The sequence below is a fragment of the Sitophilus oryzae genome, unplaced genomic scaffold (genome assembly GCF_002938485.1).
Source record: "Sitophilus oryzae breed Bouriz unplaced genomic scaffold, Soryzae_2.0 scaffold_1614_pilon_pilon, whole genome shotgun sequence".
Lineage (NCBI taxonomy): Eukaryota > Metazoa > Arthropoda > Insecta > Coleoptera > Curculionidae > Sitophilus > Sitophilus oryzae.
The window spans coordinates 325,490-353,251 of NW_022146297.1; the positions used below are offsets into that span (position 1 = coordinate 325,490).

At 31.8% G+C, this 27,762-nt stretch overlaps 1 protein-coding gene across 4 annotated transcripts in view; it reads left to right on the forward strand.

Annotated features, from left to right (window-relative positions):
- Positions 1-280: 280 nt before the first annotated feature.
- Positions 281-27,762, forward strand: part of LOC115880077 (cytochrome P450 4C1) — a 32,098-nt gene continuing 4,616 nt past the window's right edge. The window contains exons 1-9 of one of the 4 annotated variants that reach the window (XM_030897205.1): positions 281-498; positions 3,857-4,054; positions 8,792-8,965; positions 11,111-11,180; positions 15,011-15,143; positions 15,196-15,235; positions 24,407-24,507; positions 25,914-25,982; positions 26,048-26,213. In XM_030897205.1, the coding sequence (XP_030753065.1) occupies positions 330-498; positions 3,857-4,054; positions 8,792-8,965; positions 11,111-11,180; positions 15,011-15,143; positions 15,196-15,235; positions 24,407-24,507; positions 25,914-25,982; positions 26,048-26,213 (1,120 nt within the window). In that variant the 5' untranslated portion in view covers positions 281-329. The remainder of the gene's footprint in view (positions 499-3,856; positions 4,055-8,791; positions 8,966-11,110; positions 11,181-15,010; positions 15,144-15,195; positions 15,236-24,406; positions 24,508-25,913; positions 25,983-26,047; positions 26,214-27,762) is intronic. The other 3 variants (XM_030897206.1, XM_030897207.1, XM_030897208.1) reach the window with 3 other exon arrangements.

Below are 27,762 nucleotides of genomic sequence, written 5' to 3' on the forward strand. Positions count from 1 at the left end.
ATTAAAACCATTTTTTTGTAAATAAATAAATTTTTAAAAAAGCATTTCTGAGTGTTCGAGAGTTATTTATTGAAAACTCTCTATTGACACTTTTTAATTTACAAAAAATAGAAAAACTTTGATAATAATTATCTCTCTAAAAATATAATTAATGTAACGTCAACTTTAATTTCATTCAATTATAGGATTGTAAACAATTAATTAATTAATTACTAAAAAAAATTTTTAATGGCTTAAACATGAAAGTTCAATACGGTTATTTCAAAGTAAAATACGCAAATAGTAGCTATATAACCCTAACAAGAATTAGTTCTTGGTAGCTTTGTACTATGGTACTGATAAAAATTTTAATAGGAGGATGTGCATCCGTAGTTTTAATCCTTACGGCAGTTGCATGGTCTCTCTACAGAAAAAGACATATTTTTGAGTTTGCTAAAAATTTTAATAGCTTCAAGTTTTATCCGATACTCGGCAACTATTTGCAGCTTAGACATACAGGTTAGTGATAATTTTTAGAACAATACTTAATTAATAGTTTATCAGAAATTTCAGTTTGTAGTTGGTTAGATTTTTTAGAACTTTAAACACGTTCTACACTATGTAGTTCAGTCATTGGGGATCAAAAAAGGGGCCTGCGGAAAAAAATCCGGAAGTTTTGAAACTTTGCAGGTTTATAGGTTTTGGGGTCCCTAACTTAAAATCCATAAAATGCACATTTCCAGATTTGCCGCCGGCGCCGCCATCTTGCAAAGATGGCGCTCAAAATCGGTATTTTGTAAATATCTCGAAAACTATGCGTTTTTCTCAAAAGTTTGAAGAGAGTAAAATTAAAGAGAATAAAATTTTCAAACAAAAAAGGTTATATATTAAAAAGGTTATATGAAAATTGTCGCTAAAGTCAACCATTTAGGTACAAAATCCCTGGAATTTTTACAATTTTGCGTAAAGTATGATATACATAATATAGTCGATTTTCCGAAATCAAATGTCGATTAGTGTTCACTTAAACTAGTTTCAGTTTAGTTTCTTCAATTTTGTCATGAAACAGTGGCGTATCATTAATTCGCTCATTAATTTATGAATAATTGATTGTCGTGCTGGACAGCATTCATTGCGAACTTACCACCATCAGGTTCAGCATTCGTCTGGTTGTACCAAAGATGCCGAAGAATGGGGTTAGAAGAAAACAATAACAGGCATTACTCCAGCAGTAATAATGCCCTATTGGCATTTTTATCCTGTAAATGCAAAACCAACAACTATGGTAAAGCCTGCGGATGCAGAAAAGCAGGATTAAAATGTTCAATGATTTGTGCATATTGCAATGGGAAATCCTGTGACAACGTCACTGAAGTGTCACTCGACGAATCCGATGAAGAGGAGTTGCCTGTAGATATCCCTCTGGCGGCTGAAGATGAAGTGTTGAACGTATTGAGAGACCACCCTGATGAGTCCAGCACAGCAGACACCATCGACTTTGACATCAATAAGCCAGATCCGTCGGGCTTGTGCAGATAAGTTAAAGCTTTTAATTTATTTAGTGGAGTAGGCCTCCGGAGAGACCACGTTAAAATAAACCCGCCATGTACTTTATCTCTTGGGTGGTGTCGAAACAAGTACCTACACATTTTCAATAATTAAAATTAATTATTCATAAATTAATGAGCGAATTAATGATACGCCACTGTTTTATTACAAAATTGAAGAAACTAAACTAAAACTAGTTTTAGTGAACCCTAATCGACATTCGATTTCGGAAAATCGACTATACATATAATATATCATATATTTTACGTGAAATTGTAAAATTTCCAGGGATTTTGTGCCTAAACGGTTGACTTGAGCGAAAATTTTTATAAAACATTTTTTATAGGAAATTTTATTCTCTTTAATTTTGCTCTCCTCAAATTTTCGCGAAAAACGCATAGTTTTCGAGATATTCACAAAATACCGATTTTAGGCGCCGGCGGCAAGTCTGGGAATGTGCATTTTATGGATTTTAGTTAGGGACCCCAAAACCTATAAACCTGCAAAGTTGCAAAATTTCCGGACTTTTTTCCAAGCGAATATCCCCAATGACTTAACTAATGCCCGAAATGTTTGGTTGGTGAAATCTCGGGCGAAATACTTCTGGAAATATTTCGCAAAACATTTCGCGAAGCATTTATCGAAATACTTTCAGATGGAAACTCAAAGCTTTTTTTACGTTGCGGGGAATGTTGGCTTTTCTCGGTCCCAAACTCCGAAACAGATCAAAATCGACCGAGACAAGCCGTGATTGGTTGTTAGTTTTTTGAAATGAAACTTCTTTACGAGCGTTTAAGTTAAACTTCAAGGCCGTGACACACGAGCTGGCGTCAGGAACAGTGGTAACGGCAGTGTTGCCACAGCTATCCCATTCGGGGTAGATATATCCCTTTGTAAAACAATTAACTCGCTCTGGGTTACGATCTGTGCCATACGCGGCTAAGAAAATCACTATAATAAACTTGATACTCTACCTGTGTACTGTGTACCAATATTCTCTGGTTGTGTGCTAGGAAGTCAATTTTCATGGATATTTTCATCAATAGGTTTGTAGCATCTGAATAACGGTTTAGGTAAAGCATCTAGCTCATTTTCTAGCTCAGAATTAGAATTATTAGAGTTAGTAACTCGCATTTTCATTGGAGGACATAGGCATATTTATTTCAAACCAATAATTAACGAGAATATTCGTATAATTTAATAACATTACTGTAAATCGCTATAATTAATGGCCACAGCTGCCAGGTCTATCCAGTCGGATGATAGAATTAACTTTTTACAGTTGAGGGCTTGGGGGATTGGAACCAGGCATGTGGATAGAGGTGCCCTAATGGAGTCCTCAGACGGACAGACTAACGTCAATATTTGGATGAAAATTGGTGTCTAGGGGTTTTTTGACATGAGAAATTTGATTTAGATGTCAATATGACTCCTACTGGTAGAGGGCGCCACCTACATGTGTATTAACTGTTTTGAAGCGTAATAACTTTTGTCCCTATCTGTATAAAATTACCAAGGAAAAAATATACATCTCTGTGACTTTTTACGTAAAAAATATCTCTTTTTGAAATCGCTACGAGCAACCGTTCTCAAGATATTTAGAATGGAAATTGTCAATACATGTCATTATTGACGAAAAATAAATCTGTTGAGTAGATAGTTATTTCACTGAAATAAAAAATTTGGGAAATTTTTATTTTTTTAAATTAATCATAAATTTTTCTAATTTAATGATAAAACAGTTTCTGTTGAACTTTTGGCACAAAAACTTTGAAATTTATGATGTCAGTTTAATAACTATTTAGTCAACATGTTTAATTTATGTCAATGATGACAGGTATTGATAATTTCGATTCCAGATATCTCGTAAACCAATACTCGTAGCGATTTTTACCAAGAGACATTTTTTACGTAAAAAACGTCGTAAATGTATATTTTTTACTCAGTAGTTTTTTTTCATGTACGGACGAAAAGTTATTACTCTTCAAACCAGTTAAAAAATATGTAGGTAGCGCCCTCTACTAGTAGGAGTCATATTGACATCAAAATCAAATTTCTTATATCAAAAAACTTCCAGACACCAATTTTCATCTATATATTGACTTTACAAGAGAAATTATTTGGAAAAAATCGAAATAAAAATGAAACTTCTACACCCTGTATCTCCGAAACTAAGCATTTTAGGGCATACGTTTATACGAACTTTTTTAATTATTTTTATCTTCAGAATATGCTGCCGAAGTTTCCGGAATACAGTTCGGACCACCCTGTATATGTTGTGTACTGACGATGTCTATCTCTTACCCTGTTTTTTTTTTGTTGTTTTTAGATTTATACAATATGATGCGTAAAGCATATAATGAACTAAGACTTCCGTGCAACTTATGGCTAGGTCATACTTATAACCTTGTAACAGATGACGCGGATACTATAAAAGTTATACTTAACCATCCCGATAGTTTGGATAAAGCATCGGTTTATTGTTTAGTTAAGATGCTGTTTGAAGATTGCCTTCTCGTCCAAAATGGTAAAGTATTTTGCTCGATATTCATTTTTTAAATATACAGGACGATTCAATGAGCCGACTGGATTTCCTATTTGAGTTTCAACTCTTTTTATAAATTTATTTTACAAAATATACATGTTATGCCACACAAGAAATAAGGGATACGCAGCAGCGTAACAAAGATAATAAAATGACCGATGAAACGAAATTTTTTTGATTTATAATAAAGTTTCAATAATAGTTATTTATGATATAATAAGTGTTAAAAGTGGTATTTTATTTTGTGAGAAGGGAAGCTTGGGACACGGATTGTCCCATCCCTTCGAACAAAATAAAATCACTTTTAGCACACATATCATACACTATTTTTTCTACAAACAAGTTTATGCTCGTATATATCAAGGTATTATTACTTTTTACGTCAATAAATCAAATTAATTATGAAATTTATGGTTGCTATATGCTTGCTATGGTAAATTATCGCTTCAGTGTTAAAAGTAAATCACGTGACTTACTTTTAAAGTTAAAGCTAAAAGTAAATGACTCTTACCATCAGTGACATAATATGGACATAATATTACATTTCATTTTATAGGCACTGACAGCATGCGTTAAAAATTACATTTTTACTGACGTTTGTAGAATTTTAACATTAACATTGAAAATGTTTCTGTTATCCTATATAAGGGAGCCCAAATCGAATTAAAATGCTACATTTGCCACACCATGACGTCATATATACAAGGGTATAGGAAATCTCGGCGCAGCGGCGGCAGTCGGCCAACGCTCGCAAAAACCATTACATCGCTAATTGTTTATTGATATATCTTTATTAGTTTAAAAGCAAAAAATATGGGGTTTGCTTTGATACCTTGTCAAGACATAAGCGAAACTTTTAAATTGTTTCTTTTTTTCATTTAGGCCTTCGTTTTTCGTTAAATGAAAGTTATATTAAAAAAATCTATTTTAAACCAAATTTTCGCATGATTGAAATGATTATTCATGTTTAAAGTTTTTTGGTCATAAGCGCTAATGGAAATGTTTTTTTGTAAATAATTATAAAAATTGCTCCCTACGAAGACTTTATTGTGTACTGGATCAAAAATAAGTATTTGTTTTCTATACGGTGGTATTAATATATCGATTTTTGATGATAGTGCCCTTTTACCCGGTCTAATTTTGTACTACTTTCGGAATAAGGGTCCCCATATCATGTACTGTACTTCCATCCCTGAAAAATTCAGCTTGTGACATCGAAGTGAGAGGTAACGTGAAAATAAGCTTTAATCTACCTACATCATAGGTAGGTGTAGGTACTCTAGGTATATTCTACCTAGACAGTAGCTGAACTAGCTGACAGTAGTAATTAATTTGTTATAATAGAAGATTATTTTCTTTTATCTATGTTTGTTATCCGATAAGTAGTTGTCATCATATAAGTTTAATCATCTTATACCTCCTATAACGGTAGGTTTTGGATTTTTCCTGATTGGTTTGTTAAACAAAAATATACTGGGCATATAAATGTCTGTTACAGGTTAATTCGTTAAAGAAATATGTTACACACATATTATTTTAATAATAATAGTATAATAGTAATGGCTATATTATGTTATAACACATACATATGTATTGAATGTACTTATTTTAACCAATGCATTGTTTTGTTTTTTTAATCTCACAAATAAGAAATGTTTTATAGTTTATAAATATATTTTTTGTTTTTTTTGTTTTATAGTTTATAAAATATGTTGGAAAAATAATTAATCCATACATATATAAAAGCTCAAACGGTTTTTTTGTTGCATCCATCCCGCCGAAACCGCTTTACCAATCCTTGATGATTCTTTTTTTAAATGAAAGGTATATATGTGTAGATTTGTTATGAAGTATTTTTATAGTGCTTAATGGCTATTTCTTTGTGTAAAACAACTAAATACTAAAACATACCTGAAAAACACCTACACACAATACCTCCAGAAATAAATTATTTGTCATTGTCAGTGGTGTGTCAGTTAGATTATATATTACGTTTTTAGATATTTTAGAGTGAGTTGATGCCGCCAGCTTTAGATACATAAATATTAGCACAAAGGTTCGTTTAAACGACATTAGTGAATTAGCTACACAAAGCGATTTTAGGAAATTCATCCTCTTAGAGAGTAAAATTATCTCGGAACAGTTTGTTGTATGAAAATTCCTTACTATTTCGTCTAGAAGAATGAAATCCTACAAAAAGAATTAGAAGAAATTTTTGAAATTCATCAACCAAATGGGTAAAGTTAGTAAAAATTTATATAAAACTTGGTGACGTCTGGATTATACACATAAAAATTGGCACAAAGGTAAAGCGAATTTATGAAATTTATACCCTTAGGGAGTAAAATAGGGAATGAAAGTTTGCTGTACGAAAATGCAATACTATAACATTATAAACCAGACAGTATAAAATTTTATACAAGGGTTTATTTAGTGACATCATAAGGAAATATATCTTCCTCAATTATCCTTCAAAGAATAAAAAATAACCTATAAAGAGAGTATTAGTGCTCTTAATAAATAAAAAAAAGATGAAAAATAAAAAACATCTATATGTTCACTAGCTCTCTATAAAGAAGTAAAAAATCATTTAAATCAATGCATAAACGATTCGAGGTGTAACGCGAACGTAGTTGCGAGAAAAAGCTAGTAATTTATTAAATTATTTTATTTAACTCATTAATTTTCATTGAAAAGGAATTTTTGTAATTCGCCACTATATTAGTTAAAAACTAAGAAACTCATATCAAATTTAAGTTTTGCGATTTTGACTTATACTTTTTATAAAATCTGAACACATTTTAAAAGAAAAAAAGTTTTTGATAATATTTGTGTAGATTGACTACAAGTTGTATAACATAAATTTCTACGACCGGTCTACCTAGTAGTCTGCAGCATCGCCTTTGGTGCAAACGTGGGCCTGTTAATCTGTGAGGTGACGCACAACAGCCAAGAAAACAGAAGCGTGGCTAAGAATTTAGTAATTTAAAAAAGTCTTTTAGATACAGTAGTAGGTATTAAAAAAGTTTTGTGTTTAAATGGGTTTGCCTTTAACAGTTAAAAAATTATATCGTAAAGTGTAACTTTCCGTAAGAATTCTTTATCTGTCATTGATCATGATCTGTCATCATGTTAACCTGATGTTTTGTATGTTATTTTGTTTTTTTCGAGGTTTTTTTGCTTGCTTGTTTTACGGATAGGTGCGATCGCATAATTATTATTGATAATGTTTTATTTAAGGTTAACACTACTACTTTTTCAGTGAATCTTTAAATCTGTTGTTTTTTGTTAAGTTCGTTATTTAAACATATGAATGTAATACACTCATATTAACAGTAATCATATTTTTACGTTTTTATTCATCATTTTCAATGCCCCTCCGGTTGCATCTTTGTAAAGGACTGTGAATTTTTTTTATTTAAATCACATGATTAGAATTAAAAAAATCACTTGATTTAAATCATGCCAACCCTGATAGAAACTCTCGTCAATATATATATACAAAGAAGCGAAAGCAAAAGTAATGGTATATAAAACAACCCCAGAGTTTCCAACTGGCATAGGAGTACGACAAGGCTACGCGATATCCCAGCAACACTAGAAGAAATCTTCCGTTAAGTGGACTCGACCAACAAAGGATTAAAAATAGATGGAGAATATCTAAATCATCTAAGATTCGCTGCTGAAATAGTCCTAATTGCCAATAGTCCTGAAGAACTACAAGCACAAATTAACTAACTAAATACAGCCAGCAATAAAATAGGTCTCAAAATGAATTTAGCAAAAACTAAAGTAATGCACAACAAACTAGAAGCATTGATTGAAGGAAATAAGTTCTTTCAATCAACGCTAGAAGTATATAAATATTTGGGACAACTAATACACAGCTCGGGATCACTACTGCCAGAAATCAACAGAAGAATTAAGTTAGCATTGTGTACTTATGGAAGAAACTCAATCATATTCAAATCTAGTAAACAACTTTATCTATAGAAAAAAACAATCGACCAATCAATGTGTACTACCAGTCATGACCTATGCAAGCGAAACCTGGACACTAAAACAGCCTTTATAAGAAAACTGCAAGTCACACAACGCCCAGTGGAACAAAATGTGCTGGAAATAACCAAGAGAGACCGTAAAAGAATAGAGTGGATACGGCAAAAGACCTATGTAATAGATGTCATCCAAAGAGTCAAATCCCTCAAGTGGCAATGGGCAGGACACCTGGCAAGAAGGACGGACAACAGATGGACTACAAAAATTACAGCATGGTACCCACGAAGAATTAAAAGACCTAGAAAAATACCTAACCTGAGAGGGGACCATGAAGGAAATTAGCAAGGATAACTTTGGCCCGCACAGCCAACAATAGACAATAATGGGCCCAAGTACAAAAGGAGTATCTACTTATGTGAGAGAGGCTACAACATAACTGGAAATGACTGAATAAGTTGGAAATGATGATGATGATGATAATGATGACATGTTTAAAAAAAAAATAAAAATATATAAAAGGGGCTTCAAGTACATTTTTATACTGTGTTGTGGTTTTTTAAATTGTAAACTGAAAATGGACTTCCATGTACGATCTTATACATACCTAAAAATGGAGTGACTTTAATTCTCTATAGATCAATCAGTCTTAAGACTGTAATTCTTTTTTAAGCAGTAGCTATTATGTTTATTAATTTCAAATAATTATTACTTCACTTTTAGCTGATGCTTGGCGAGTGCGTCGCAAGTTTTTCTCGAAAAGTTTCAGCCAGCCTATCCTCAATTCTTATGTGCATTACTTCTACAGTAATAGCAATGTGTTGCTAGACGTTTTTCGCAATGGTTACGATGACCTTTTTAACGTGTTTAGACGCTATTCCTTCGATTCATTTTGCGGTAAGTGTTGGAAAAATTTGTTGTAAATTATTACATTTCAAAAATGCATATAAAGCAAGGAGTATTTGGTAGCAAAGGAGTATTTAGTAGTATTATAATTTGAGAATAATCGAGGTATTAGTTTTATTTACTGTTTGTTTTGACTCCTTTTCTTTAGAGTATATTGTTTATTTGTCTGAAGACACAACTTCTGATAGTGTCATGCTCTGCACAGAACTTAGCTGCGTACGCGACCTCTTGCATGTACTTGTGATAGAGTTGGGCTAAAACGTGATTTCACACACGTGTGCACTCACAGGTATACCTGTGACTGTGATTTTTTTATTCGCCGCGAAACTAACCTGAGACTGTGTAATCGTAAGTGTTATTTTTTATGTTAGGGTTATTCTGTGGCCATAATTTCGTAGTAAACCTGATAGTTATAAACCTAGTGATATTTTATTTACTGTTACTTCTTAACTTCGACTGCGATTTCACTATCGATCTTTCAGATATAGCAACTAGTTTGGGATGCCGACCGCGACGGAAGACCACCGTATTATACAAATTTTCACCCCCTTAAAAAATGAATTCCGAAAATCGTTTAAAGTATTCCATTAATCTACATACGGAGACTCTGTGCAAATTTTCCTATTCTTATGACAGTTTTTTTCAGAACGGTTACCTTTTATTTCACCCTCTTAGTGCTAAATTACGTTACATAAGGAACAAAAATTGTACAAATTTTCATTCCTTATTTCTTAGGGGATGAACGTCCAAAATTGGCTTCTGAGTAATAGGCTCGCTTTCGTCACTTACGGACCGTCTGTATAAAATTTCACACTTCTAGAACGAACTTTAAAAAAATTATAGAAAGTTTCACTCCCAGTTTTACCCCCTTAAGGATGCATTTCCGAAAATCGCTTCTAACTGTTTCGCTTAGCTGTAATCGCTTCTTCTTAAAAATTTCGTACTCCTAGGAAATATTTAAACTTTTTTGTATACAAATTTCACCTCTTATTTTACCCCCTTCAAGAGCAAATTTCCAAAAATCGCCTCTTAGTATTCAATTACGTCAACCAAGGAGCCTCCGTGAAAAATTTCATAGTCCTATAACAGATTTTAACAAATTTTTATGCAACCTTTCATCCTCTAGGGGTCGAATTTCCACAATAACCCTAAGGGGCCTTTGTCCAAAAATCCCTAGTGCTCTAGGGATTGTGCTCATTTACATCACTCAAGAAAGCTATGAGCCAAATTTCGTACATCTACATATTACGTACTTTCTTTCCAATTTGCGCAAAAGCGCCCTATCTGGTCACCCTGTACATCACGCGTGATTGCGGGGTGATTTGCTATTTTCAGCCTTACAGCGATTTAAGGAGTTTGGGATGACAGAACGTCAAACCACCTCGCATCTCGAGACAGTCGCGACTCACGACTGGCGACTTTTGCCGTATCAGTCACAGTCACGCTTTAATTCCAATTTTTTTCAAAGACGTTTTATTTTTATCTTGGTAACTACTGTGATCCGTGACTTTTATTTCACGGTAACAAAATTACAGGTAGCGATTTTTTACCCAACTGTAACTTGTGATGTGTGTTATCAGTTTTTGTCTGAAGTACACGGAACCTATATTCTGTCGTTGAACCCGAACAGTACTATTTGAGAGCTTTTACTAAGGAAATATACTCAAGGTGGTTTTCCATTACCTTTCTTAAGGTGGCGGCTTGCTGGGCGCTCTATTTAATAAACACATGTTTTTATTTAAAGCTACTGTACTAGCAGGGGGTAGCACTCAGTATGCTAGGGTTAGCACCAGACACACTTACCTCTTAGAGCGCCTTCACACACACCGGCAAAATCAGCGCCGGTACCAGCCCTGAAATGGATTGCAATATAAATAGATTAGCTCCTTTTACATATACTCCGATCCGGCAAAATAGTCGTGGACCGGCAAATACAATAGAATTAAATACAACATACAACTGTCGGAAGGTGTGCAAAGCCGTCTCCGGCACCGATTTTATCGGTGTGTGTGCAAGCGCTCTTATTAGCCACAGGCAGACACGATTAAAGTCTAAAATATAAATTTATCCCAATTATATAAAAAAAAAATAAAAAAAATAATAACATTTTGGAAAATTGATATTATCTTATTTTAGAAATAATTGTGGGTAAGAATTACAACTTACAAACGGAAACCAGCAATAAACTGTTAGAAGAAATGGATGTGTAAGTAGACAATTTTATTTTTAACATTATATTATATTTAACAACTTTGACAGTTAAAGTGTCGTAATAAGCCTTTATTCGCTAATATCGTTATATACCACTAGGGTTTCCGGACCCGGAGCTGTTTTTGGGGATTTCCCAATTCAATTCAATATTTTCAATTCAAATTCATTTTTGATTTCAATATTGTTGTTCAATAATGGCGCAGTTCATCAATCAGAAAGCAAGAGATGGTTTTCCAAAGTAAAGTCAATAATATTGAGATTTTTAATAAAAGTAATATTAAATTATTAAGTAATCAGTCATGAGAAAACTAACAGGAACACAATTAAAGAGAAAAATATAGTAGGTAACTTAGGAGTTGGTAAGGGGGTATGGGAGGGGGTTAACAATTTTAAAAAATCGTAACTACAAAATTACAGTAGCTAGCGAAACGCGGGTTTCAAATTAAGATTAGGAATAATATTTACAAAAAAATTTGTAATAACATCAAAATCAGTCAAAGTCGCAGTTTTTGAGATATTAACATATTTTAGTATGGGCGGCTATCCGTGCCTTCCGGCGCCAATTTTTTTTAAATTAATCACAAATTTTACTGCGAAAAAATGACGATGAAACAGTTTCTGTTGAACTTTTGGCACAAAAACATTTCACATTTATGATTTCAGTCTGATAACTATTTAGTCAACATGTTTAATTTATGTCAATAATGAGAGGTATTGACAACTTTGATTCCAAATATCTCGAGAACCATTACTCGTAGCAAATGTAATTTTTTTTACTCAGTAATTATTATATTATAAAAATATAACTGACTAAATATTCAAAAATATTTAGCCAGTTTATAGCAAAATATCAATGACCTCTAAATAAATTAATTTCGATGTCATTAGTAAATATAGCAATAGCAAACATTAGACCAGTGTTTTCAAGATCAAATTCGATTTTCAATCCAAATATAATTCATTTACGGCGTAGAAAGCCTTGTCTAGTAAATAAGAGTTCAATGCTTTGCCAAATGAAAAAAATGATGTTATGGATTTGATTTCAAATGGCAGGTGATTGTGCATTTTTTTCGAGTTGTATAATATTGAACTTTTAACTAACTCTGAGCGTGGGGTAGGTAGATAAAGATCTTGCTCCGCGTTCCTGAGTGGATAAGTGTGAGATGGCCTTTCTTGAGAAGCTGATACATGTTTACGTATTATTGTGGTATTAGGCAAACGGATTCAAATATAAATAAGGAAGGAAGAGTCAATATTCTTAATTCTTTAAAAAAGTCCCGGCAATGAGTTTTGCTGTTTAGTCCTAGTGAATATCGAACAGCTCTCTTCTGGAGCTTGAAAATGCCGTCAAATTGAGTCGCACAACACGTACCCCAGAATGGAAGGGCATCTTTATGGTAAAATTTGAGCGAGTTAGTAGCAACATTTCGAAACTGGTTCCGTTATGAATAAAAAGAGGCAGAGGGAAAATCCTGTAGTAAATGAAGCTATGGAGGTATTCGTATTGGGCCAAGTTGCCATGGATAGTACGCTGAGTACAAGAAAATTAGCCAATGAGGCCGGCGTGAATCGTACAAGTGTCCAAAGGATATTAAAAAAACACAAGTTCCACCCGTACAAAATTCAGTTGGTAACGAAGACGATTTTGATCGTCGCTTGCAATTTTGTGAAACTATGAGTGAACGACAGGCGAATGATAATAATTTCCTATTTAATGTGTGTTTTTCGGATGAGTGTACTTTCTTTTTGAACGGTGTAGTTAATCGGCACACTTTTGGTACTGGGCCGAGGACAATTCCAAGGTTTTTCACGAGATGCACACACAAAACCCTCAGAAATTGAACATGTGGACTGGTATTTTTGGAAATTCTATTGTGGATCAGTTTAACGATATTGAGAAGAACTTCAACGCACAAGTCACAGAACAGCTATCTAGCAACTACCGCACCTGATCGTTCAACCTTGTGGCAAGTGAAAAAATGCGTAAACATCTAGAAATAATAAGAAAAAAGAGAAAATTGGTCGAAGGAATTTATTCTTATCATTTACTGTGATAAATGTTTAAATAAACTTTTCAAATTTCAATCCTTCATATTTACTCAATGACTCGACCGATTTTCAAAAACGAGCGGGGAAATATAGAGAATAGAAAGCTCTTTTCATTGCGGTGCCACTTGACCCCCCTTCCCATTTGAAAAAAGTTGGGGGATGACACCTCCGCTTAGAGGGTTAAAGATTTTGCAATAATTTGTAGGGCAAAAGTTGTCCCCCTCACAAACAAAATTGACGTATTTTTCGATTTTTTGAAGAAAAAAATACCCTAGCCTTTATGCCTTGCGGAACATTTTGATGGGCCACTCTATATGAAGACTGATTATACATACAGGGTGTCCCACTGAAGATGGATACAAGCCAATATCTTGATTGTTTGTTAAGCGATCTTTTTCATTTTTGGCAGGAGGCTGTATGGCTATAAGATGTACATTTTGCCCAGGGTAAGAAATGCGATACCTCATAGACGTACGTTTTAATGGGGTTTGATATTTTTCGGGTCAAGAGTAAACTACCCTTATATATAGGACAGTATTTATTTCAAATCTGATAAATTATATTGAATCCTCCTTACCTAAGATACTTAAGTTCAAATTTTTATAAATATTGATACAGGGTGTGTCATTAAAATAAGACATTTTTATTTTTATTATTATTTTTTTAAGTACTTACGACGTCACTGGATAAACAACTGGTTTATTATCAATAACCAATTATATCCAATTATCAATTAATAATCGATTTAAATTTTCAGATAGACCATAATAATTAAGATACGATACAAAAAACTAAATATTTTCAATTTATTTTGTTTACTTTTTTTACATTTTTTTTAATTTTATTAATTTTAACAATGTGACAGTGACATATCAACAATTTCGACTCGTGACCTAAAAATAATATTATTTTGTTTCCATGGCCATCTTAGTTTTTAAATTATACTCTGTTCCTGATTGTTGCATTTAAACATGCATTAGAAATTATGGCGGTTTCGTCGAAGATGTTGACTTTTAGTTCGTTATAGTTTTATAAATCTTTGTAAGGAGCATATTTTTCAAAGGTATTAGTGATTGTTTTAAATATCTAACTATTTAGATTTTTTAAAATATTCCTCAATAAAACGAATAAAAATCATATTTCAGATCCCATTGAAAACTGGGTTTTTAAATTATTTTGTAACTCATTTTATTCATTTGTACACAATAAACAAAAACAAACTTAAAAAACAATTATTGTTTAAAGTAAACAAAATAAATTGAAAATATTTACTTTTTTTGTATCGTATCTTAATTATTATGGAAGCTATCTGAAAATTTAAATCGATTATTAATGATTGATAATTGGATATAATTGGTTATTGATAATAAACCAGTTGTTTATCCAGTGGTGTCGTAAGTACTTAAAAAAAAATAATAAAAATAAACATGTCTTATTTTAGTGGCATACCCTGTATCAATATTTATAAAAATTAGAACTTAAGTATCTTAGGTAAGGAGGATTCAATATAATTTATGAGATTTGAAATAAATACTGTCCTAAGGGTAGTTACTCGTGACTCGAAAAATATCAAACCCCATTAAAACGTACGTGTATGAGGTATTATATTTCTTACCCTGGACAAAATGTACGTCTTATAGCCATACAGCCTCCTGCCAAAAATGAAAAAGATCGCTCAACAAACAACCAAGATATTGGCTTGTATCCATCTTAAGTGGGACACCCTGTATATCTATAATAATAAAAATATGCAAAACATGGATTGCTGATTTTTAGGATTCAGAAGTATATGGGAGATAATTTTACAATAGGAAGTTCGTTCGGATATATATTTCAATTGAAGGAATTTGTAGCTAATGGATGGAGTGTGATCTTATTGCTCAATAAAATAAAGTCATTTCTATCTAACGTACGTAGTTATTTCAAATATAATCGATCAATCAACTAAATACGTTTTTTAGATGGTGGATTTTAGGGAGACAGAACTAAAGAAGTGTCCAGGTATTTTATTTTATTATAAATATACATTATAAATTTATTTATACCGGGTTAGTCTGGATCTTGTAAATATCTGAAAGACCGGTAATATTTGAAATTTTGGATATGGGGTAGGTATATCGATATTCGCTGATTCAAAAGTCATATCTGCAGTCTTGCCAGACCTATCGTTTTTCCAATTACAATGCATATTTTTGTTTTTTTGCTTTATTACAATTTTAAATTCTAACTGATAGCTTTATATAACTTTATTATCTATACAGGGTGGTCCGAACTGTATTCCGGAAACTTCGGCAACATATTCTGCAGATAAAAATAAGTAAAAAAGTTCGTATAAATGTATGTCCTAAAATGCTTAGTTCGGAGATACAGGGTGTAGAACTTTCATTTTTATTTCGATTTTTTCCAAATAATTTCTGAAGTAACGTCAATATTCGGATGAAAATTGGTGTGAGTTTTTTGACATGAGAAATTTGATTTTGATGTCAATATGACTCCTAGTAGTGACTACTAGTAGAGGGCGCCACCTACATATTTTTTAACTGGTTTGAAGAGTAATAACTTTTCGTCTGTACCTGTATAAAACCGCTGAGTAAAAAAATATACATTTACGACGTCTTTTACGCGAAAAAGGTCTCTTGGTAAAGACCGCTACGAGTAATGGTTTTCGAGATATTTAGAATAGAAATTATCAATATATGTCATCACTGACATAAATTAAATATGTTGACTAAATAGTTATTAGACTCAAATCATAAATTTGAATTGTTTCTGTGCCAAATGTTCAACAGAAACTGTTTTATCATCTTTTTTTGCAGAAAAATTTATGATTAATTAAAAAAAATAAAAATTTCCCAAATTTATTATTTCAGTGAAATAACTATCTACTCAACGTGATTATTTTTCGTCAATAATGACATGTATTTACTATTTCCATTCTAAACATCTTAAGAACGGTTGTTCGTAGCGATTTTTACAAAGAGATATTTTTTACGTCAAAAATCATAGAGATGTATATTTTTTTACTCGGTAGTTTTATAGGTACGGACAAAAAGTTATTACGGTTCCAAACAGTTAAAACACACGTAGGTGGCGCCCTCTACTAGTAGGAGTCATATTGACATCAAAATCAAATTTCTCATGTCAAAAAACTCCCAGACACCAATTTTCATCCAAATATTGACGTTATTTCAGAAATTATTTAGAAAAAATCGAAATAAAAATGAAACTTCTACACCCTGTATTTCTGAAACTCTGCATTTTAGGATATACATTTATATGAACTTTTTTACTTCTTTTAACTGCAGAATATACTGCCGAAGTTTCCGGAATACAGTTCGGACCACCCTGTATCTAATATCTATACCTAGCTGCTTAAAAGTTGCTAAAAAATAATTAAATATACTAAGCTTTAAAATATTTGCTCTAACTATTTTGGTCAAGCAAGAAAAACTGCATCTATTTTTAAATTAAAACTGAACAGGTATCAACGGAAAACCAGATTAAATGTCAATATACCTTAAGTTTTCAACCTATATGATTTTTTATTTTCAAATGTAATTTGTTGTGCTATCTACATTACTGCATTGTAGTACCTATGGTTAGTGTCCCGTAATGCATTTTGTAATCTAAAACTTGTTTGAATTAGGTAAAAGCCAAAGTAAAAGCCCTAATGCGTAGAAAATATAATTATTATATAATTATTATATATATATATATATATATATATATATATATATATATATATATATATATATATATATATATATATATATATATATATATATATATATATATATATATATATATATATATATATATATATATATATATATATATATATATATATATATATATATATATATATATATATATATATATATATATATATATATATATATATATATATATATATATATATATATATATATATATATATATATATATATATATATATATATATATATATATATATATATATATATATATATATATATATATATATATATATATATATATATATATATATATATATATATATATATATATTATATATATATATATATATATATATATATATATATATATAATATTATAAAATCATAGGTTGTCAACTTAAGGTATGTTAGCGTTTGTCTGGTCTTGCAGTGTTCAGCTTCAATTTAAAAATAGATGCAGTTTTTCTCAAATTATTTAAAATCGTCTTGTCCAAAATTGATCAAATTTGGCGAGTGTATTCAGCATACTCAGACCTTTAAAACCGACTTCGCTGAAAAATCAATAGGGAAGCCAATATTAAGACAGTTCAAGATGTGCATGGAATTTCCTGTTTCCAACGCCCATGCACCACCCGGTATAATATTGCTATCACCAGCTCTGATAAGTAACATTCGATGGCGCACAACTTTTGACACTCTCATATTTTGTTGCACCCAAAAATACGAACACATTTATTGCTTTTACCGAATGGCAATATCGAGTGTTACTTACCTATATGCTAAAAAATTATTAATGCCGATATTTTTTATATACAAAAGTGGCTCACCCCTATAACTTTTTTATTCTTTCAAATAAAAACAACGAGATTTGGAAAAAAATTGATTGACTTTATTCCAGAGAAAATGACACTTTGAATAGAATGATATATCATATGTCAACTTTTGACATTTTCGCTTAAAAGAAAATCGTATTTTAAATTTCAATCTAGAGTGCCATGGCTGTGTTAAAAACACTAAGTTTTAATCAAGAAGCCTTGGAAAAATAAATTTGATCGTCTAATGTTTTTTGTGTACTTAACAAAAATCACAAATCGTATTTTTAAAAAAAGTACAAATCGTATTTTTAATAATATCTCATTTTTTTTCAAATGGCACAAGGGTCCCAAGTAGCATTTGGACGTTATCTAACGTCGGGTATACGTCGCGTTCAATAAACCCGACGTCGGGTACCAACGTCGGTTCGACCGCCTGACGACCCTTATTTGCACCTAAATGGGGAATACAGATTCGGGTCGCCTCGACGTCGGTATCTGACCTAATAGGGAATGTTATTTTACTAATTACCAACGTCATATAACGTTGGATTTTAGTCACTTAAAATTCGTCGCTAAGCACTTACGTTACGTTTGGTTTCATATTCGCTACCAAGAATACACAAAAACCTAACCAAACGACCTAATTACAAATGGATTCATAATCACACCTCGAATATAACTATAAGTGCCTATCTAATTTCATATTATAATAATTCTGAATCATTAATCCAGACATCAGTTTTGTCAACGGAAGTCACTTTCTTGATATATCTGATTAAAATACTCTGGAAAACAACGAGCGCCTTCAAAATTAGGTAGATTTATGAAATAAAAATATCTATAAAAAAGTAACTCGCAAAATATTTTTTTTTATTTTCTAGCTGGTTTAATCATAAAACTGCACTGTGGTTCCCCCCAAACTCAACCTTATCAATATTATTCTACTAGAAATCGAAATGTGAATATAAATTTTAAAAACAAAAAACGATTTTAAAATGGCTGACAATCGGATACGTGTTAAGAATGGCGGATTTCTGTGTCCGACTTAATATGAACTACCAATATACCAATTCCGACCGGGTCTCCAACATTAGTCGTCTCCAGAGGTCGTCTCACACGACCGAAGTCATCAAACCGGACGACCGGCAATCGTATTATGACGTATATAATTCCAACGTACGCCACGTAACCTCACTTTGCGTTTTGCGTATCAGTGATTTGTGGATTTGTGCAACTATATTTTAGTTTTTGTTTTCTTGTTAAAAAAAATGGGCAGCCACTTTTTTAAGCCTAACCTCACATGTCGGAGGAGGATGGGGTCTGCTGATATCCTAAGCTAAAAAATGAAATTAAGATGCTCCAGTGTAATGCAGCATCTCTTCCGGATAAAAAGCATTTACGGGTGGAGGCAAGACATCACTACTACTATTATTATTTTGCAAAAGCCTCGACCTCTTTCTGTAAAATGTAGATGAATGTCTAAATGCCTTTTTAGTGTTTTTTTTAGGCATAATAAAAAATTTAAGTTTGTTTACAAAACTTTTTATTAGGTTATGTTCATGATGTTCATTAGGTCGCAAATGCTACTTAATGGGTTGTATTTACGGACATAAATAGAAATACGTAAATTAGGTTATATATATGAACATAAAATACAACAAAATACAAAATATACAAAAAATTGGACGTTAGTTTAGGGATTATCAGTGAGACGTATCCTATTCGGACAACGGGTAGACGTCGGGCTAGTTCAAGTATATGTACGTCGTGCAAGCCAACGTGGGAACGACGTTGGGAAATTAATAAAAATGGTACGTTGTTATTTTGTACGTCGACAGATCGTTGGGTTTACCGACTCGGATCCAACGACGTCGCTTTTAATGGGAAAGCGACGTCACAGGTCGTATCACGAGACCTTAATTTGCACAAAGTCTGACGTCGCTTCAGGTCAGATTTAGTTTGAAGTCAGATAGATGCTACTTGGGATGGCTCATTAGCATATTTGAAAAAAGCATTTTTTACGAATAATTTGATACCACACACTTGGTATTTAGAGTCAAATTGTCGTTATGAACCGCATGTGACAGTTTGAAATAAACCATATGCCTAAATGTCAAAAGTTGACATATGATATGTCATTCAGACAGAGTGTCATTTTCTATCAAATAATGTAAAAAAATACCGAGAGTGCCATTTAAAAATCAAAAGTTGTCATCATTTCCGGTGAAAAAGGAAGTGACTGAAAATAATTGAATACGTCATTCAATCTTAATTTATGTCATATACTAACATAGCAAATCTCGTTTTTTTATTTGAAAAAAGAAAAAAAGTTATAGGGATGAGACATTTTGAGAAGCTCCCGTTATATAAAAATATCCGCATTAATAATTTTTTCTGCTTATGTCTGTTTGTATATTTTGGCACTTTCGTTTTGTATGTACAGGGTGTCCCACTAAGAATAGCTCTCGGCTGTATCTCGGCAAGTATTAGCCGTAGCGGCTGCGGAAAAAAATATTTATAACTAAAGAGGCTATGGGAAATTGCTGGAAATTATTTTCAAGTTTGTAGAACGACCGCTAGGGGGCGCAACTGCAACAAAAAATAAGAAAATGAAGTTTTTAGACAATTTTGCCTAGATAACGTGTACTATAAGTAACATTCTTCGGCTTCATAATCTTCAGTAAATTTTAAATATTTTCTGTTAGAGCCATTTTTCCTTATCTACCAAAATAAAGTGGTGGGGGGAGGTTAGATCTGTTTTTATTTGAATATTAATAACTCTGGACTGGATGATCGGAATCCAACAAGCGAGGGCAAGAAGCGAGCGTTTCTTACTCTATATTATACCGTATAAACAGTAATAATAAGCTTTTGAACGTAGACACTAGGGGGCGTTATCTTTAACAAACATTGCGCGTTTTTTCAAAAAAATTAAATACAATACTATATGTAATTTTAGCTGATAGTAAAGAGTAGTAAAAGCTTAAAAAGTCAGTGAAAACTGCAATCTTCATATCTCCTTTCAAACCGAAGATATTAGCAGAATTATAATAAATACTCGTACCAAAAAATAAGCCCTTAATAACCTTACTTTTATAACACGGTATCAGTAGCCCTCTTGATTATGCCCATTCTAACCTAAAAATAATATAGTTAGTTTATTTTAAAATCGACGATATACCAGAATATCATAATACCAGATGTATTAATATCTAATAATTAAGATATTAATAATACTGAACAAGAAACGATGATTCAGTGAAGTCATGGTAGGCTTTGGAAAAAGTTGCTTCTGACATAATATATAAACGTGAAATTGTTATTAGATCAACATTTTGATAGTCTTAGCAGCGTTTTATATCATTTGATTGTTTTTTCAAGATGCCAACAACTTCAACTACTTCAAATAATAAAGGCATTTTGAAAAAGCATTTAAAAGATAAAAAAACGCTGCTAAGACTATCAAAATGTTGATCTAATAACAATTTGACGTTTATACTATTATGTCAAAAGCAACTTTTTTCCAAAGCCTACCATGACTTCACTGAATCATCGTTTCTTGTTCACTATTATTAATATCTTAATTATTAGATATTAATACATCTGGTATTATGATATTCTGGTATATCGTCGATTTTAAAATAAACTGTTTCTATCTTATTTTTAGGTTAGAATGGGCATAATCAAGAGGGCTACTGATACCGTGTAGTAAAAATAAGGTAATTAAGGGCTTATTTTTTGGTATTTATTATAATTTTGCTAATATCTTCGGTTTGAAAGAAGATATCAATTTCGCTGACTTTTTAAGCTTTTACTACTCTTTACTATCAGCTAAAATAACACATACTATCGTCACAAATTACCTATAACAGATGCGAAAGAACACCGAATTACGCGTTCAGGTTTCTGTGACCTTCAGAAAGAGTTCATAGACAATCCGCATCAATTTATAGTTTGGGTTATTATTTGTTTGGGTGAAAATAATCTGCACCAATATGTTATCGAGGCATACAAAAAGGTCCACAGACTTCGAGACATACGAAAAATCAAGTCCATTTAGTGTGTGTCGCAATTTTCACACCTTAAAAAATTAGTTTTTTATAGCTATAGCAACTGCAGCGACTATGAAAAAAGCTGTGTGATTTTCATTCAAAATAAGGGCACCTGTAATTCATTTGAGAATGTTATAAATCGCTAAAAGAGGTTTCAAATCCCTTGGATTTCTATTAATATTAAATAAATTTTATTAAAAATTGAACTAAAATTGTTAATATCATTAAAAACAATTCAAATTCAAAAATTGTATCAGTCAAATTCCCTCATTTAAGGTGAATATTAAAGTAAATATAAATACAGCCCATTCTAAGCTCTACTTATCTTTAAGAAAAATTTAAATCATTGTTGCAATTGGGCCTTAATGCCATTTCGAATGAACAATAGTATTAATAATGTACATTATAATAATAATAAATTTTATATCATAGTGTGTATTAAAACTACCAAAACACTTTTAAATTGGTATATATTAACAACTTTTGTTTTTTAATCCAAAAAAAGTTACCAATTTTCTCAATCAAAATATTTGTGGTCCTGAAAAGGACATTCGTTTTCCCATGTTTGTCAAGGTAGGTAATGGGTAAACAGTAAAAAAACAGGATAATGAAATTTAAAAAGTTACAAAAATTGTTCAAAAGTGCTTCCCTCTTGCATTAAACAATAACCCAAACGATCATAAAATCCCCTCCTCACATTGGATGACATATCAGAGGTGACAGTGTCAAAGGCATTAAATATTTTCTGCCTTAACTGCTCCAAGTTTTGAATTTCTTCATGGCCGTAAATTTTAGATTTTATGTACCCCCATAAAAAGAAATCATTCACCGAGAAGTCAGGTGAAATTAAATGTGTCTGTCTAAACTGTCATTTTTGAAAACTTGCCAAAATTTGGACACAAGCTAAATGGACTTGATTTTCCTATGTCTCGAAGTCTGTGGACTTTTCTGTATAATCTCACAGTAATTTAATAGATTGCTCGTCATATTATATCAGCTCGTAGGAGATTAGGAAAAAAAAAGATATTTATAGTATAAAAAATTAATTTATTTAACAAAATTTAATTAAAGATGTGACAAAATAGTTACATTTCTATTGGTTCTATCGGAGTTTTTTCGACTTATATAAATCTTTATTTTTTGTAAACTTTAATGCATAAAATATTTTCAATCTAATAAATAATTTAATGATGTAAATAAGAGGAAATTTCTCACATGAGTGGTCAAATTCTATAGTTTTCATTATATCAAACAGCCTCTGAATGTTTTCTTTAGTGCAAAACTCATCAAAATTTAATATAAATAATTTTTCCAGCCTGTAAATAAAATGAACAAATTTTTCCACTTTCATGATCAAAGGCTTTTAAATGGGTAAATAATTTCGAGTTATCCAGAGATTCGGATTCTTTTGCAAATTTTAGACAAATATCACATTGATGTATTTGAAGACCCTTTTAATGATGTAGTCAAACATAATTAAAGGCATTTTGAGTTGAAAACATTTCTCAGAGGCTGTTTGATATAATGAAAACTATAAAATTTGACCACCCATGTGAGAAATTTCCTCTTATTTACATCATTAAATGATTTATTAGATTGAAAATATTTGATGTATTAAAGTTTACAAATAAAGATTTATATAGTCGAAAAAAGTCCGATAGAACCAATAGAAAGGTAACTATTTTGTCACATTTTTTATTAAATTTTGTTAAATAAATTAATTTTTTATACTATAAATATCTTTTTTTTCCTTATAAATAAACACATTTGCATCCCATTTTAAATAAGATTACAAATTACCAAAACTTAGAAATAACAGTTCAAAAGTTCAACAAAAATCCTACACGCGTTTTTAAAAAGAAACATATAACCAGGCACTATGTCATTCCAGCAAGCGAATACGACACAGCATAGGTTTCCGGACTAAACGACTGGTGTATTTACACCACTCAATAGGCGTGTCGGGTTTGCCGAGCGGTTTCCGATGCAGTCGCTTTCTTTCGCATCTGTTATAGGTAATTTGTGCTATCGTATTTAATTTTTTTGAAATAAAACGCGCTATGTTTGTTAAATTGTAAGAAAGCGCCTCCTAGCGTCTACGTTCAAAACCTTATTCTTATTATTTTTATGGTATAATATAGAGTAAGAAACGCTCTTTTAAACGAGCCCTCGTTTGTTGGAGTCTGATCATCCAGTCCGGAGTTATCAACATTTAAATAAAGATAAATCTAACCTTCCCCCACCACTTTATTTTAACAGATAGGGGAAAATGGTTCTAACAAAAAAAATCCAAAATTTACTGAAGATTATGAAGCTATTATTTATAGTACCCATTATCTAGGCAAAATTCTGTAAAAAATCTATTTTCTTATTTTCCATAGCAGTTGCGCCACTTAGCGGCCGTTTAACAAACTTGAAAATAATTTCCAGCACTTTCTCATAGCCCCTTTAGTTATAAATATTTTTTTCCGTAAGCCCTACGGCTAATACTTTCCGAGATAAGCCGAGAGCTATTCTTAGTGGGACATCCGGTACAGTAAGATTTGTCTGTTTTTATTATTTGTCTGCGCTTTATCCCATTTGTTTCAGTTATAGATTCCAAGTTATCATTTCTGGATGCCATGTTAACCCATAGTGACCTCTTTCTGCCAAGCGTTACATGCAAAGAATTGAATATTTTTGTATTAGCCGTAAGTAAAATTTGTAAAAATTTGAGAATTTATTGAAAATCAACTTAAACCGCAGATAATCATCTACTGATCTGTTGGTTCATTGTTTTCAATACGGTTCGTTTAAGTCGCAAACTGTTCCTTCTAGCAATTCAGAGGTTCTTAAACTGTTCTATCTTTCGCAAGCTATGTAGCAAGTGGGCTAGGAGATCCACTTGCTACATTTTTACCATATCCTCAAAACTCGTAAAAAATGTGAAGATTAGTTCAGTTAATGGAAATTTGCGTGATGCCGTTGATCTCTGGGGATCAGCCACTTTGGGAATCACTGACAGGTTTAAATGAATATTAGATATAAATGCTATGTTATAGGTACTTAGTTACCATGATTAGATATTAGTGGGGCCTCAAACTTTAAAAAAATATACACAATTTTTCAGATATTTTAAGAACCGTTATTCCGATTTTAATGAGATTTTGGGTGTCTATATCTTGTTAAGTGTTTTAACATTTGGCTTTTACAAAAATCAAGAAAAAGTACGGGAAGGGTGAAAACTACCCCCACCTCTACATAAATTTTAGTATAAATATTTTCCAACTCTAAACTAAAATTCGAAGGTTCCGACAACATTTTTTGTCTCTCGTAAAAAAATTTCCACAGCTGACTTCCAAAAAATGTCTTTTGTCATATGAAGGTATGGAGGAGTATAAAATCTATTATGCTCTAATGATCTAGTTGGCGAAAATATGGAATTTTACGTTAGTATCACAAATTATATTTGACAATAAGCTTCATAAAACGGTTAAATTTTTTTTCTAAATTAATTAACGTTCGTGTTTATTTTTGATTGATGCCTCTATATAGCGGACAAACGAAGAACTTTTGTATTAAGTTAAATTATATGCAATTTTGATTCAAACAATACGTAGGTACCTAGTTGTTCTATGTGTACGGAATATTGGAGCTCTCTGTATATTTAGTAGGTCTGCTATAGATAAATAAATACTCAAAAAAAAATTCTCAAAAACTATGATGTGATGTGGTGTTTTTTATAAAAGACAAAAAATATAAGAAATATACTAGAGGCGCCATTTTACGAAAAGAAAATCTGTCGTCGGTTGAGTTGGACAATATTTATACTAAAATTTATTTATGTATAGGGGTAGTTTTCACCCTTCCCGTACTTGTACTTGATTTTTATGAAAGCCAAATGTTAAAGCACTTAGCAAAACATATAGACACCCAAATCTCATTCAAATCGGAATAATGGTTCTTAAATATATCCGAATAAAATATAACGGACAAACGAAGCACTTTTGTATAGAGCTAAATTATGTTCAATGAACTTATTTTGATTCCAAAAATACGTAGTTCTATGTCTACGGAATATTGGGACACCCTGTATAACTGATAATTTAAATTTTAGGCCACCGACACTACCGGAACTGCATTGACTTTTACTTTTACATTATTGGGAATGTATCCAGAAATTCAAGTAAGTTACGAAAATAAGGAATATTAATGATAGGTATTTAATATCCATTATAATTTATTATTAAGGAAAAAGTGTATGAAGAAGTAATAACAGAGATTGGTAGAAATACACCTATTGAAACGGATCATTTACCAAAACTGAAATTTACTGAAAGAGTTTTACTGGAAAGTATGCGAATACTTCCGCCTGTTCCGGTAGTGGGTAGATATATTACTAAGGACATTAAAGTCGGTGAGTATTATACAGAGTGATTCATGATCAATTGTAGGTTAGAGTTTAACGGAGAATGACTGATTATTTCGAAAATATGGCTTACAGCGCTTTCAGATGGAGCGGAGCGTCAGAGCGGACGGTCCGCGCGGAGCATCCGTCGTGTTTTTTCAAGATAGCCATCGACGAACTCATCCGGACGGAGGATATGCGACCCATGTGAAATTGTTCATTTAAACTCATGGAACTCGCGGACGGTCCGCGCGGACGCTCCGCTCCATCTGAAAGCGCTGTTAAAATTTAAATTATTCTTTAGCGTAGCGGTATTGTCGCTTTATATGAATGTAGAATGTCTAGGAGGGGGTTAATCACCGCGACCTTATAGATCTATTATATGTGTTCCCCTTTCTTGATTATGTGTTCTCCTTTCTATCACTTATAACGGTTTATAACTCATCATACAGTCTTAGGGCTTTGACAAAAGCCAGTATCTGAGACGGCTCCACAGAGGCCTGCTCTCCATTTTCGACGTATCAAAGTTCATGGCACGAACGGTTGTCGTCTCGGCGCACTCAGTGCTCAAGTGGCACAAATGTGCTTAAAATGGTTATATAGAGTGTTATATAACAATTTATGATAAATATGTACTATTTTTTAAGTGCTTTATAAACCCTAATACGACAGTTATAAACACGAAATAGGCGCAGGATTATAAAACAATATACTTATTTAGAAGTGCGTTAAAAACTCTCCTATAACGCTTACAAAATAATATTGAGTACATTACAAAAAAACTGTTTTATAAAAGATTTATAAATATTTTAAAAATAACATATTTGTCTCAGTTAAAATATTTTTGTAGCATGCATCTGCATTTTTGTTTTTTAGTTATCAAGAATAAAATTATAATATCGTGTATTTATAGTGACCAAGAAAAAACTGATTTTAAAATGGCAAAGTACACATATATTCTATTTAAATGACAGATATCGCTAATTTAAAGAAAGATGTAAATTGTATAAAAAGTATTTCGCCTAAAACGCTCCAGGAGTCAAATTTTCCTGCGGAGCTAATTTTACTGATATCGTATATCCATATTTGTGGAAATATTTTAAGGCGCTTTCATTTTAATAAGATTTTGCAGTTATAATAAATATTTAACTTTTAGGAAATTACTGTAAAATTACCTGTAAACTGGAAAATCGACATTGTCCAATATCCGATATTATTGGAAACTAATTCGTTTCTTATAAATACGTTTGAAATGGCCGACATACAGTCGTCCAAATTCAACATAAAATCATGGCGTCGACTAACAAAACATTTTTGTTGCTCACGGAGCAGTTATACAATTAACTTGTTTTACAATGATGCTATACGGAACATATTTGTTTTATTACTCAAAATAATGTCTGCAAAATACAATTAAATTCTCTATAGTCTATATATTCCGGTGCTGTCACATTTACAACAATAAAAATATAGACGTGTGTTTTTAAATTCGCTAGTAGGTTCATTAATACTTACCAACCAAACCAAACACAAATTTGACCATTAATTATACTTGCAG